At 40.4% G+C, this 13138-nt stretch overlaps 1 protein-coding gene across 1 annotated transcript in view; it reads right to left on the bottom strand.

Annotated features, from left to right (window-relative positions):
* The window catches only part of jmy (junction mediating and regulatory protein, p53 cofactor), a 33766-nt gene extending 20840 nt beyond the window's left edge, over nucleotides 1–12926 (bottom strand). The window contains exons 1-2 of the mRNA XM_030743301.1: nucleotides 11607–12926; nucleotides 3282–3455 (exon numbers count right to left, since the gene is read on the bottom strand). Of these exons, the coding sequence (XP_030599161.1) occupies nucleotides 3282–3455; nucleotides 11607–12476 (1044 nt within the window). The 5' untranslated portion in view covers nucleotides 12477–12926. The remainder of the gene's footprint in view (nucleotides 1–3281; nucleotides 3456–11606) is intronic.
* Between the last annotated feature and the right edge of the window lie 212 nt (nucleotides 12927–13138).

The raw sequence follows: 13138 nt of genomic DNA, 5'->3' as shown, positions 1-13138 counted from the left end.
GTTTTTGGCAGCTGAACATACATAGATATGGAATTGAGTCTAAAGTAAACCACAGTTGCCGCCAAGTCCAACAGTGTGACTCACTGATGTGTTTTTAACATATGTGGACAGCAGTGGCGCTCTGAGCAACAGCGACTAAAAAGATGTTCTAACACTTTTTTGTTTCCAGGAGAAAAAAAAAAATAGTAAGAAAAGAGTAACTTCTCCTTTAAGAAAAAGTGCAAAGTGGCAAATAGATGAAATGTCTGTTTACTTCAGCACACACCCAAAAACACCATCATAACACACACACACACACACACACACACACACACACACACACACACACACACACCACACTTGTGTCATTAGTGACAAGATGCCAAATAAGCATGCTGTGAAAGGCATGCAGAGAAAGTAAACTACTCACAGCCCAACAGTGGGAGAATGACTGAGACTGTCTATGAGAGAGAACAAAAGACAGGTACAGAGACAGTAATAGGGACAACACGGGACATTATTTCTATTGTCCATTAAATTAATTTCCATGTCCTTCATAACCCTTAGCTGTCCTTCTTATTTACTAGTGTTTCATATGCTTAAGCTATAGCAGCTTTGTTTAAATGGCAAGTTTAAAACCCCTACCTTAAAGTCTTAACAAAATATAAACAGGTGAGTTATTTTTGACAGGAACCAACAGAAGGGTACACATCACACCAGTTTTATCCTCTCTACATTGGCCACCTGTCAAATTTAGACTTTTACAGCTTTTAATGGACAGGCCCCCCAATACATCACCGAAATGCTGACCCCTTTTTCTTCAGGCCGCACTCTTCGGTCCTCAAGCCAGAACCTCCTGAGGGTCCCTAAGACCCAGTTTAAAACCCGGGGTGACCTGTCCTTTCAGGTAGCAGCCCCCAGGCTGTGGAATGCTCTGTAGCTGTCTCTCCATATGGCTGAATCTGTTGATTCTTTAAAAAGCAGCTTAAGACACTTTTATTCAGACAAGCTTTTAGTTAAATGTTTTACTTTGTTTTATCAGCTATTGTTATTCTACTTGCACATTGCAAAGCACTTTGTGATTTTATCTGTCAAAGGTGCTATATAAATAAAGTTTACTTACTTAATTAAAAAAAATGCCCACTGTACAGTAATGATGAAGGGGGAAAGTACCCACAGAGTACAAAACCACTTTTTTGTACTAGGATGTAAACATGTTTTTTTAATTAAGTCAAGCTGGGCATTTGAAAAATCAGGGTCTACTGGGATTGAGTTACTTTTGGAAACAACTCTCAAAGAACTGCAGTTTTTTGGCACTTCATGATTGCTTAATTTCTGCTTATGCTATAATGAAAATAAATAACTAAGTGGATTCAAATAGAAAACAGAAGCAGATGCCTCTACTGTATTCTGTGGCTGAAGCATGCATGTATTAACTGAGTGAGGCAATGCCAGTCACACTGAGGAAAACAGTGGTTGGAGACAGCACAACCAAAATTGTTGCGACCACGTTCAATGAACTTGCAAAGAGCTTATTGTTGTAATGATTTGTATTCACAGGCGTCCTCCTAAATATGTTTCTATTGTAGATCTACTTTTAGTTGCTAACCAGGGATTAAAGCAGGCATGGAAAAACATATCTGCAATGTTACTCTCCGTGTTAAAGGGTCGTTTTTCCAAATGACAGAAATCTGTCGCAGCAATGGAGAACTTTAATGTTGCTAATGTGGGTGAAACGCGCTGCTTACACAGTGACGCCTGAGCTGCAGAGTTTAAACGATGCATCGAAACAACAAATTTGTGTAGAGGATCTTTATAATTGAATTATTCGAGTTACTCGAGGAATCGTTGCAGCCCTATTTGTGATTGACTATCCAATCAAGTTGGATATTACATGCAATCTGTTTGTGATAATACAGCAATTAACTGTGATAAATCTGTGCAAATGACAAATCTGTTGTCTGTTGCACATGCATACACAAAAATTCACATTAACTACCAACATTCAGAGTCTAGAAACACATTTTGGAACAGAAATTCCTCCACAAATAGTGACGTAGTTGGTGCAGGTGACGGTGATTTAACTGCAAAAGCACCCGGAAAACTTGCTTTTACTTAGGAATATAACCAGAATACAACCAGCTGGAAACCAGTGGGGTCAAGTCCTCTATCGCAAAGAGACATGTCAGAGATGAGCTTATCAGCACAGACTGATTCCAATTGACTGCAATGTGTTGGCAATATGTCTCTGTTTATAAATTAGATGGCAATTATTTGCACACATTCACCGATCTGTCTGAGAGTGATTGCAAGTAGTCTGAGCTGGACTGTGACTGTTTGGAAACAGGTTGCCTTCCAACACGCGACCTGTACAATCGCCTTGGGATGAAAAGTAAGCCCAGAAGTTGAGAGTCCTGCATGCTCAACCTTTGGGTAACCAGCTGGTGACCCCTTGCAACTGGTCATAGAATGCAAAAAAAATGCAATCACCAGGTAACTAATGATTTAGTTACCTTTAGTGACCTAGATGCAAGGAGGCTGCCATCCTATTTTTACTCTAGTGTGACATTAGCCAACTTCTAGTCTGGTTTGACAGATTCTTGTTTATAAAATCTAAACTTTCATATTAGTGAGAAATCAGGTTATTTATCTAATTTGCAATTGCATTTCACTTCTAATCTTCTGGGCTGTTGAACAAGTTTACAAGAAGCAACTAGGACTCTGACCTATTGACTGAGCAGGCATGTGTTAAGACTGAACTCCACTCCATGAAGGCTGTAAGACAGTAGGGATTAGTCTACGGATTTACTTCCCTTTCCAAGCCTAATGAAGAAAAGCAACAAAGACAGAGCAGAGAAAGAGGGTGGAAAACAGAAGGGTGTGCTGAGGCTGCAGAATTACAGAGTGGTTTAGTGGCTTCTGCAATAATACTTATGCTGGTTGTTAAGCTGCTCTGGGTAAGGGGAAAGCCTCTCTGCTGATCCTCTGACCTCTGCAGCCCCCAGTTGCAAATCTAATGCATAGCACAGACTGGCTACTACCCAACCATCACTACCACTGCACCCAGCCTAAATACCTAATGCTACCATCAATGCAGCGGCCTCAGAAGCATAGGCTCACCATGCAGTGGTTCAGGTATCACTTTTCAGCACTAACCAAACCATAGAGACAGCATTTTAAGTGGTGGTGTGCACCACTGTAGAGCAGTAGAGACCAGTTAGCTGGAGACAGCTAGAGCTAAACCTACTTAAATCAAGCCCTGAAACAGATGGCACGTGTATCAGTGTGCCTGTGTGTATTACCTTAATCTGCTGTCGGCGCAACATTGCCAGTTCCCTCATGTCCCTGAAGGGCTGAAGCAGGTAGTGGTAGAGCTGAGTTGTTGCTTCCAGCAGCTCTCCATACGCCTCGTCCTCCTCAGGGTACACCTGTAGCAGCTCCACCATGCTGTCCATGGCTTTGTGTTTATCCAACACCTGAAACAAAATGTGCAGAGAACAGTGTACTCAGACAAACAGGCCACACAGTGAAACGTGTGCTGATGTGTGATTTTTTTTCCCCCCCTTTCATAAATTTCACAATAATCCAAAAGACTAAAGTTTCAGGCTTTATTGACCTCTCTCACCTCAGCACAAAGCCTCAATGACTGTTACTAAAGGTCAAAATGTTCTGAATGTTCAAATTATAGTCTATGTTTTTGTTTAAGGCTTCTTTTTTATATATTTGCTGGTTTTCTGTAAACTATTTGGGGAATTTACCACTGTTACAGATTAACCAATTACCTGAGAAAGTAATGAGCAGATAAATTAGTAATGACATTAGTCCTACTGTTCAGCAAGCATCACTCAAACCTGAGTACATGGTGCATTTGCTGAGACTTTTAAGTTGTTATATGGTGCATGTAAGTGAGTGTAAAAAGCACCTGGTTCAAAATATCACCCATGTTTTTATTTTTTTAATGAATGGACATGTAGCCCATCAAACCAGTGAGTGTAGTAAATGGAGCAGGAAAAACCTGATAATTCACATCCCTCTTTACAGAGCAGGTGGCTGATATTTTGTGCGCAGCTTATGTGCTGATTTCTCACCATCACAATCCCTATGTTATTCACCAGTAGAGGAAGCATAAGGACTTAATTATTTATGCCCTGTATCCTGGTCTCGATTAGTACTCAAAGTATGGCATGTTTCTGAAAACCAGAACAAAGAAAAAGCAAGTGTCTGCATGTTAAGCTGCTAAATACATAGAAAAAAAGGTAAACTGTTGCTTCCATGTGACTAACATACTCTATGCATGTACATTGTATGGAAAGAATATCTGAATGTTTAACTGCCTAATAACTGGCACTGACCCCCCCCCCAAAAAAAGAAATAAATAATAAAATAAATAAAAACTATGAACTATAAAAAAACTATCAGTGAGACTCCAATCAGGATACTGTGGTTCACTGACCCATTTTCAACTTCCAAGTGACCGAGCAGAATCAGTTATGATCGTCACATTTAATATATTTGTGTGTGACATTAAAAACATACTATGAACACTAAGATACTATGTTTTAACATTGAACGTTATAGACTTTGACTTTGTCATTTAAATACCAATTACAGGCATTATTTCATAATTAGGCATCTCATCTTTGACTCTTTTCAGGTAGTTCAGTCAAAATATTTTGAGTATTTCTACACAAAATATCTAATATTAAACACCTACAGCACTTTGCAAAAATCTTGAGTGACCACTCATTCAATTATATTTTCTAGGGACAATAGGTGCAAACATATATTGAAATGCAGTATATAATACAAAAACAGAATTTGCAGAATTCTAATGAGCTTGAAAGTCAATATTTGGTATGACCACATTTATTCTTCAACACAGCCAGATTTCTCTGAGGCAGCTTTCTTGTAATTTCTTAAGTAGGCTTCATGAATAGTTCTCCAGGCTTCATGAAGGACATTCAAAGCTCTTCTTTGGATGACCGATCGTGTTCCACTGTGTTTTTCTATCCAGGTAGATCCTTTATCCTTTTACTGCACTGCCAGTGTGTTTGGGATTATTGTTATGCTGAAAAAAATAAACTGTTGCCAATCAGCTACTTTCCAGAAGGTGAATCTGATGGCACTTTTCTACATTCATAAGACCTGTTGCCACTGATTTTTAGTCCAGTTCTCGTGTAATTTGGCATAACTCACAGCCTTTTCTCCCTGTTTCCCTTCCTTAAGAATGGCTTCTTGACAGCCACCCTTCCACTTAGACCATTTCTGATGAGGCTTTGGCAAACAGTAGATGGATCAGCTGAAGGACCAGAAGCATCTCTCAGGTTCTGTGTCAGTTCTTTGCTGGATTTTTTCCTATTTCTTAAGAACACGTCTTACAGATATGGCTCATCTGCTGTAGTTTTTGGTGGGCCTGCATCATCTTTTGTCCTCCACTCATCCAGTTTCCTTAAATGTTTAAAAGGACACACTGCACACAATGCCAACATAAATTTTCAGCTAATAGCTCTTGGCAATCACCTTGCTGGTGCAAAATGCTATTTTATGACTGTCAAACTGTGTTGTCTTTGGCATTTTTTTCTAGATTCAACTAAAAATGGGAACAAAAGATTTTTTTCTGACAGGCTGCTAGTAATCAAGTGCCTAAAGATACTATTTAAATTTGGTTCTTTGCCAAGTTACTTGTTATGCATGGATGCAACAGTGGTTCATCCCTTGAGTTAGATGCCTTTTTTTATGCTTAAATGACTCATAGGTCAGTGTTAAGCAGTTCACCAAACAAAAGAATAACACTAATCTGAAAATGAGTGAAAACGCAGCCAATGTCCAAAGAAAAACTTTGAAAGATGTTCAGAAAGCCTGGAGAACTATTGCTTAGGAACATTTAAAAAAAAAAAAAAATGTCTGGCCAAAGTTCAGCTTCCAAAATCCTTGGATGCAAAATACAAAGAAATGAGGGGTGGATCAAGACTTTTGCACAGCACTGTACAAACAAGATGTTTTTAGATTTGCTCTGAAACAGAAACAGGTAAGTTAAAAATAAAAAAATAAACAAACAAGCAAAAAAACAAAAAATGCCCCCAAAACACCTAGACTGATAAGTTTACTGTAATCCGTTGATGATTAAAGTATTATTCCAGTTCATCCATATGCTGGTGTTAAAATGATACTAGCATACAGTTTTATTTGTAAAAGTGTGTTTTTAACTCCCTCTGGATTAAAAATGACTGAAAACTATAATTAATTAGATTAGAACTATTACAGAATATCTGCCCCTGATAAATATATCATAGATATTAAAAGTTGATTTTGGCTCCTCCCTTATTCACAAGGGGTTGCCACAGCAGGTAGCTTCCTATGGTTGGAAATTCCTGGCTTAAAATTTAAACACATCCACAGGAGCCCTTTCACAGGTGACATTTAGACTTCAAACACTGGGGGGGGGGGGGGGGGGCCTGTTACCATGCATGCTGGCCTACTGTCACGTCACACTGGGACACTCAGTGGAACTGGGTCATCATTAATATTAGCAACTCCATCCATGTTTCCCTTCTATCAGGAATATATGATGTGAAAAAGTTCTACACTGTAGGTTATTCCATGACAACACAAACCTGTGATTTATTCCTAGAAAATACTGCCAAGTTAATTTCATTATCTGTAGAAACAGGCAAATGTTGCAATGCTGAAGTCATTTGCTGATCCAACTGTGGGTCTAAGTCTGACTGATTCATGATTACAGTCAGTCCCAAACAAAAGCTCTTTCAAAGCTCAAAAAAGAAAAAAAAAAAAATCCTAGCCATCATGCAGAATGTGAGAGCGTGTGTGCATGTGTAAGTGCAGGCACACTACTGTGTGAGATCAGGGATGATGCCATAAAATACATTGTTTAAGTGTAGCATAAGAAGAATAAATTGGCCTCTACTCTTGCTGATTCATACCATATGTCCAAGTGTCCACAGACGGTTCATTGTTCCAGAGAAAATAACATTAAAACAACGATTGTTCACAGGAAATACAATTCACCTCCCAGCTCTCAGAAACCAGCAGCTCCAATTCACACAGCATAATACTTCTCCTTCACCCCTGCTTAGTACTGAAATATCCACAGTGGTCATCCAAAGTGGTGAATAAAGTGATCTTCGTTCTGCAGAAACAGATAGATATGAATAGTGACTCTTATATTAACTCTGGGCTGATTTTCCAGAGCCCTCCACAGTGGGGACGGGGGCAGACACTACACGATTCAGCTCCAACACTGCTCCTACTGTTTACTTTAGCTCTGCGTAACCCTGGCAACCAATGCCCAGCCATACCCCCCCCCCCAAACCACCCTCAGTCACTGCTAGCCAGAAAAAACCCCTGGGCTAAATAATCCGACTTAATTCAGATTGGAGAATTTGAGATCAAATCACTGGAGCTGGACTTGCATGTTTTTCTTTTGTAACTCCCATTTTTTATTTATACTGTAACATTGTCAACTCCTGCTGTGATATTATTTACACACTCAACTCTATTTGTTGGTGATAGTGCAAGAAGGCACAGCGCTGCGACTCTTCCCCGTCAGTGGCAGATTTATTACTTCTCAACTAGTGCTTGGGCAGTCATCTGACTAATCACATGGTTAATGAATAGAAAATATATGTGCAGCGGTTTTAATAATGGATTTTTTCATAGATGCTTCTTTTTACCATAAGTGATAGTGCAGTGATGGTGAACTGAATATTGTCAGGTTTGGAGCTGTAATAAGCAATTTTTAAGTGGTCACTTCACCTCATTATGCTCCAAACTATCAGTGACAAACTTAACATCTCAAAATTCAAGGCCACTCTTATACTTACCTCACATTTGTGGACAATATCAACCTACTGATTGACTCTGCTCAAGTATGTCAAGATCAACTTAATAAATTCTGGTCTACATCTGCCAACTATGGCCTTAACGTTTCCTCTAGCAAAATAAAAGCCATCATTATGTCCAAAAAGCTTCAAACATCAACCCTGTCAGCCCTCTTGACACTGCCATCAAATTGGTCACTTCCTTCAAATATGTAGGACAACTCGATCAGCTGGGATGGCAGACTTGGCAATGAAATCAAAAGATGTGGTATTATCACCACTGCTGCCTTTAAGAAACTATCTACTCTCTTGAAAACACGCAACACCACGATCAAAGTTAAACACTGCTAGCAGTATATTAATTAATTAAATTGGATTTTTTTTTGTGGGTCAATAAATGGACTGGTATTTATACAGCTACAACTCAAGTTAAGCACTCAAAGCACTTTCTACTACAACTCTCATTCAACCAATTACACACACAGTCACACAGCGTTTTTATCTACGCTTCTAAGTGCTTTAGCTAACATTCACTCACTCACACACACACGCACACACACACTGATGGATGCATCAGAAGCAGCTCAGGATTCAGTATCTTGCCCAAGGATACTTCGGCATGCAGACTGGAGGAGCCAGGGGTCGATCCACCAACTGTCCAGTTGATAGACAACCCTCTCTCTGGTGAGCCCTACCCACCACAATAAAAGCATGAACTGCCCCCATGGGAAAAATGTTGTGTTGAACACTGCACGTGTTGACTCAACTACTTGTTTGAACATCTGTCTGATATTGCCTAGCGTGATGTTCAGCTTTTAGGATCTCCATGCATTACATCCAAAAGGTGATCATTTAAGAACATTCTTGTCAATTTTCAGTAAAACTGTACTGTACTGTTGTGGTCACACTGTGTTGTTGTTTTACAAAATTAAAAACTACCAATTGTTACTTCACATTGTGGGGCAAAACTACGGTAATTGCTGCTTGGTAGGACTTTCTTGTGCATCCAAAGACCAAGCATGCAGCCAAAGGCACCATCCAGGATCCCAGACATTACTCTCTAATTATTCCATTTTACATATAATTTGCTTATACCTCATTTGTGTTGTTTTGTAGTACTTTTCTTGTTATTCTTTACGATTCTCATACTATGAATATTTTTATTATTATTGTCATATGGCTTTCTGATTTTGAATGTATGTTTGCTTGTCTGCTATGGATACATTTGGATGTTTTAAAACCACTTGGAAATGAACAAACATAAAACCTATGATACGCCTTGCTATCAAAGCTACAGAAGGCCCTCCAATGTAAAATGAATACATAATAATTACAGGGCATTCCTGTTGATATGCAGTACAGTATAGCTGCACCGGCCCTGTCATCAGGACCTTCTCCTGCTGCTGCTAAATCTGCTCAGTCTTGCTGAAGCAGTTTCCCTTCTGCCTTTTAATTGAGATTAGAGGCAGGAAGAGAACGCCCTGACTGAGCAGAATCTGCTTTAAAGGTTTTTGTTCAAATTGAACAATATTCAGGAGTCGTTAGGTGGCAAATAAGTCTTCTGACTATGTCATGAACGCATCCGTTTAAGTGCAACATATCCAAATGTGAATCAAGTAAACTGCAACTTCCAGTAACTGTATAGCAAACTGAGGAAACTTGATCATTGTACGTATTTACACCTGACTTTCAAACCATCTGGAAGTGTGCGTTTTTAGTGGCAGAAACTCTTAAATGGTATGTTGTACAGATTACAAGCTTGAATGAGGCAACAATTACAAAATGCAAAAATGTAACAGTTTCATATATAATTGTTGCAGCATTCATTCTGGCAGTCAGCACACTGACAGCCTGAATCTTGCTTGTCTGTGGTGAATAGGCTTAGGTTAAGGGGTCGGGGTTAGGGTATTGTATTGGACTACCAACTGGGCATGTATACACGGCAACTTGTCCTTGTAAGACTACTCACATGAAATGAGCTACTAATCACCTCTTCATTACTTTCAACTTTTGTGCTTTATTTATTTGTATATATGAAATGTACATCAGTACTTGTGTTTTTAATTCCTCTTACTAGTAATGTGCAATATGATTTCTTTTTTTTTTTTTTTTTGCTCAAAGATGGGACTTTACAGGACATGTAACTATTAAAATGTAACTATTAACTTGCAACATGTCAGGTCTATAAGCCAGATTTCATTTGAGAACAGGCCACAGATAAGGAAAAGCTGGAATAGTGTCAAAGTACAATTATTAGCAGATGCAGAGCATACATCTATGCATTTAGGCAATCATTCAGCATATGAGGTCAAGACATTTTAAAAATGAGATCTGGAGAATGAGGCTGGATAAATCAACATAATTACTGGAGTTCTACAACACATTAATATGATGTTTACAGATCTTTAAAGTCAAAAAGGGTATACTTCAATTTTAATTAAGATAATATGATATACCCTCTTCCCATGTCAACATGCCATTAAACACAAACTATAGCCTTGAAAGTGTTGGAACCAGGTCAGCATTCTTACAGTCAAAGTTCACCATGAATGAACTTGGTGACCAGGAAAACAGAAACAAATCCAATCCAACAAAAACTGAGTAAATATTACCTCTGTTGTTGACATTACAGTGTTCCAACATTTGAGACTGCAGTTTATGAGTTGAGCCCGTTTACATTACATTGTTTGCATTTCTAATTTAAGAGTTCTCCCATATGAATGTGTTGGATGAAATAACACATTTCACAAGTTGCATTCAAAAATAAGACACTAATCTTTGCGGGCGGCTCCATCTACCACTTATTTCCATTACTGATTAATCTAACAACTGTTTCCTTGATTAATCACCTAACTGGAAATTCATTCAAAATGTCCAAAAGGTGCAGGAAACATCTTGAGAAATACCTGCTGATCTCTTGTGTGCTGTCAACCAACTTGATTAATCATTTCAGCTTAACTGCGGTGTAGCATTTGGGACAATTTTAGGACCAAATGCAGACAGACATACTTCTGGATCTCCTTTACCCTTTTTTGACATTTTTTTTTTAACCAGTTACAAGGAAAATATATATTGTTTTTGTAATTTTTTCCCATCCACAATGATAAAACTTCACTAGTTTCAGCCTCTCTACTATGAGGATGATTGCTTTTCTATGCTGTGCTTGACAAAACCATTGGGTTTTAAACTTCTGGTCAGATAAAAGAAAACAGTTAAAGAAAGCACCTTTGGAGTGTATAAGATTTTGCCTGAGCCTTTGTCTCCTCCCAAAGAGCATCTATGCTCAGCACGCACTGTAAGCTACAGATATGAATTAAAATGTAGGAACTGAACTGAGCTAAATATATAACTTCAGCTGTCTAGGATTACATCTGAAACAATCTCAACAGCTGTGGTGACACATCACGCCTGTGACTCCACCTCTTTTTGTTCTCCCTTTTTCTATGCAACTCCCCTCCAATGGTTCAGCCAACTGGAGTGTGATGTCTGGCCAGACCAGATCATATTACTGGCTTGTGAATGTGCAGCAACAGATGGTAGATCAAGGGAGGAGGGGGGCAAAGGAAGAGGAGGGAAGAGAACCAGCAGCCCACGACTTACAATTATTCTACCAAAATTGTCCCGCCTATCCAAAAAAAACCCACCCTTTCCATGTAATGCCAGGCTGTCATTAAGAATGTGGTTTTATAAGCTCACATCATGAAGTACTAAAAGCTTCATTCCCTGCCTTCATTTAAAGGCAATCCCTTTTCAAACCGGACTACATGACAACTAAATTAGTTACTTCACCTCTTGCATGCGTCTTTTGGCCCTCTCCAGTGCATCTTCATAGCCTTTTTGCCTAAGCTCACTCAGGCTCTCGTAGTACTCCTCAGTGTCGTCGCTCTCGGAGAAAAGCACCTGCGACAGGATTTTCCAGCCGCAGGTGTCCAGGGCATGACCAAGATACACCTGCAACTGATAGCACAGGGCATCCGTCTCCCGCTGTGACACCCCGGACGTACCGAAAAGGACAGTCCACACGCCGGACTGCTCCTCCGGGAACGAGGGTAAACACGGCTCTAGGTCTGAGTTGACAGCGCATAGCTGGAGGTGGGCTGCCCTCAGATCCTGGAAGGAGAACAGTCCGGCCCAGCTGAAGTCCTCACGGATACTGGTCTCGTTCTCCCCTGGGTCTGCATCACCCGGAGACAGCATGACATCCACGGGGTCCAGGATCTCCATATCCGTTATCTTGGGTGTCACCACATCCCACGAGCCTAATGTGTGACTTACACACTCATATGACTTTGAACTACCGGCTTTTAAAGTCTTCTTGTCTGCATTAGCATTTGTTGCGGGTTTTCCTTTGGGGACAGAGTGCGGTCTAACTTTACCCACTTGGCAGACTCCGTCCTTCTTTGCTGTGAAGGGACTTTTTGTCTGTTTTTCAGCCACGCAGGCACCGGGGGCAGGAAGCCCAGCGGTTGGGCTACAGTCGACGTCCAGTAAAGTGCTCCGTCTCTGCACGGTTCTGTTGTGGCAGGTTATGGCGAACTTTCCCTCGACGTCGTTCCAGGCCACAATGAAAACAAATTTATGCCTCTCTTTTTCGTCGAAGACTCTGGGCCGGACGGACACCCATCCGGACTCCAAGTTATCCTCCATGATGAATGACATCTCATCCAGCCAGTAAACAAGACACTTAGATAAACGTTAGTCAGAAAAAAAAAAGCTCTCCTCTGATGTCGAGGCTAAATGCTACTCCTAGCTCCCGATAACAGACCTCAGAGTTTAAAAAAAAAAGAAGAAGAAAGTAAGATTTGGCGCAGCTACAGCGAACAAACCGACTAGCTAGATTAAGAGATGACACAAAGACTTTCCTGCTTTGTTAACCAGCTGCTAGTTGCGTGTGAGCGGCCGAAAACGCAGCCAGCGTCGTTGTCCCTCCTCCAAATGGTCGGATTTTGGATTCCGACATGAAGAAGTTCAAGCGGCCAAATGCACTCGGACACCACGGTCCAACCGAAGGCGAGATGTCGACTTCGTACTGCGGCAGATAACGTGCGTTGCCATGACACCTGGCCGCTCACCTGGCCGATGCTCGCGCAGTCTGAACGTGTAGCTCTTTGTCCGCTCTCAGACAATGCCGTCGCGCGACGCAGATCGCCTCTCGGTGTCACGTGTGAGCTTCTGTTTACAAGCACAAGGTGCGTGCGTGTTTGTCCGGGGAGGGATTTAACTGGTGAACCCCCCTCTCCAGTGCTGCATTCATGTCTATGATGAAAATAGTAAATATGAAGCTTCTAGAAAATGTCGCTACTGTACTGACATACAAAACG

The sequence above is a fragment of the Archocentrus centrarchus genome, chromosome 12, assembly GCF_007364275.1.
Source record: "Archocentrus centrarchus isolate MPI-CPG fArcCen1 chromosome 12, fArcCen1, whole genome shotgun sequence".
In the NCBI taxonomy this organism is placed as follows: Eukaryota; Metazoa; Chordata; class Actinopteri; order Cichliformes; family Cichlidae; genus Archocentrus; species Archocentrus centrarchus.
Note: the sequence above shows the minus strand (reverse complement) of the source record. Positions and strands in the feature narration are given on the sequence as shown.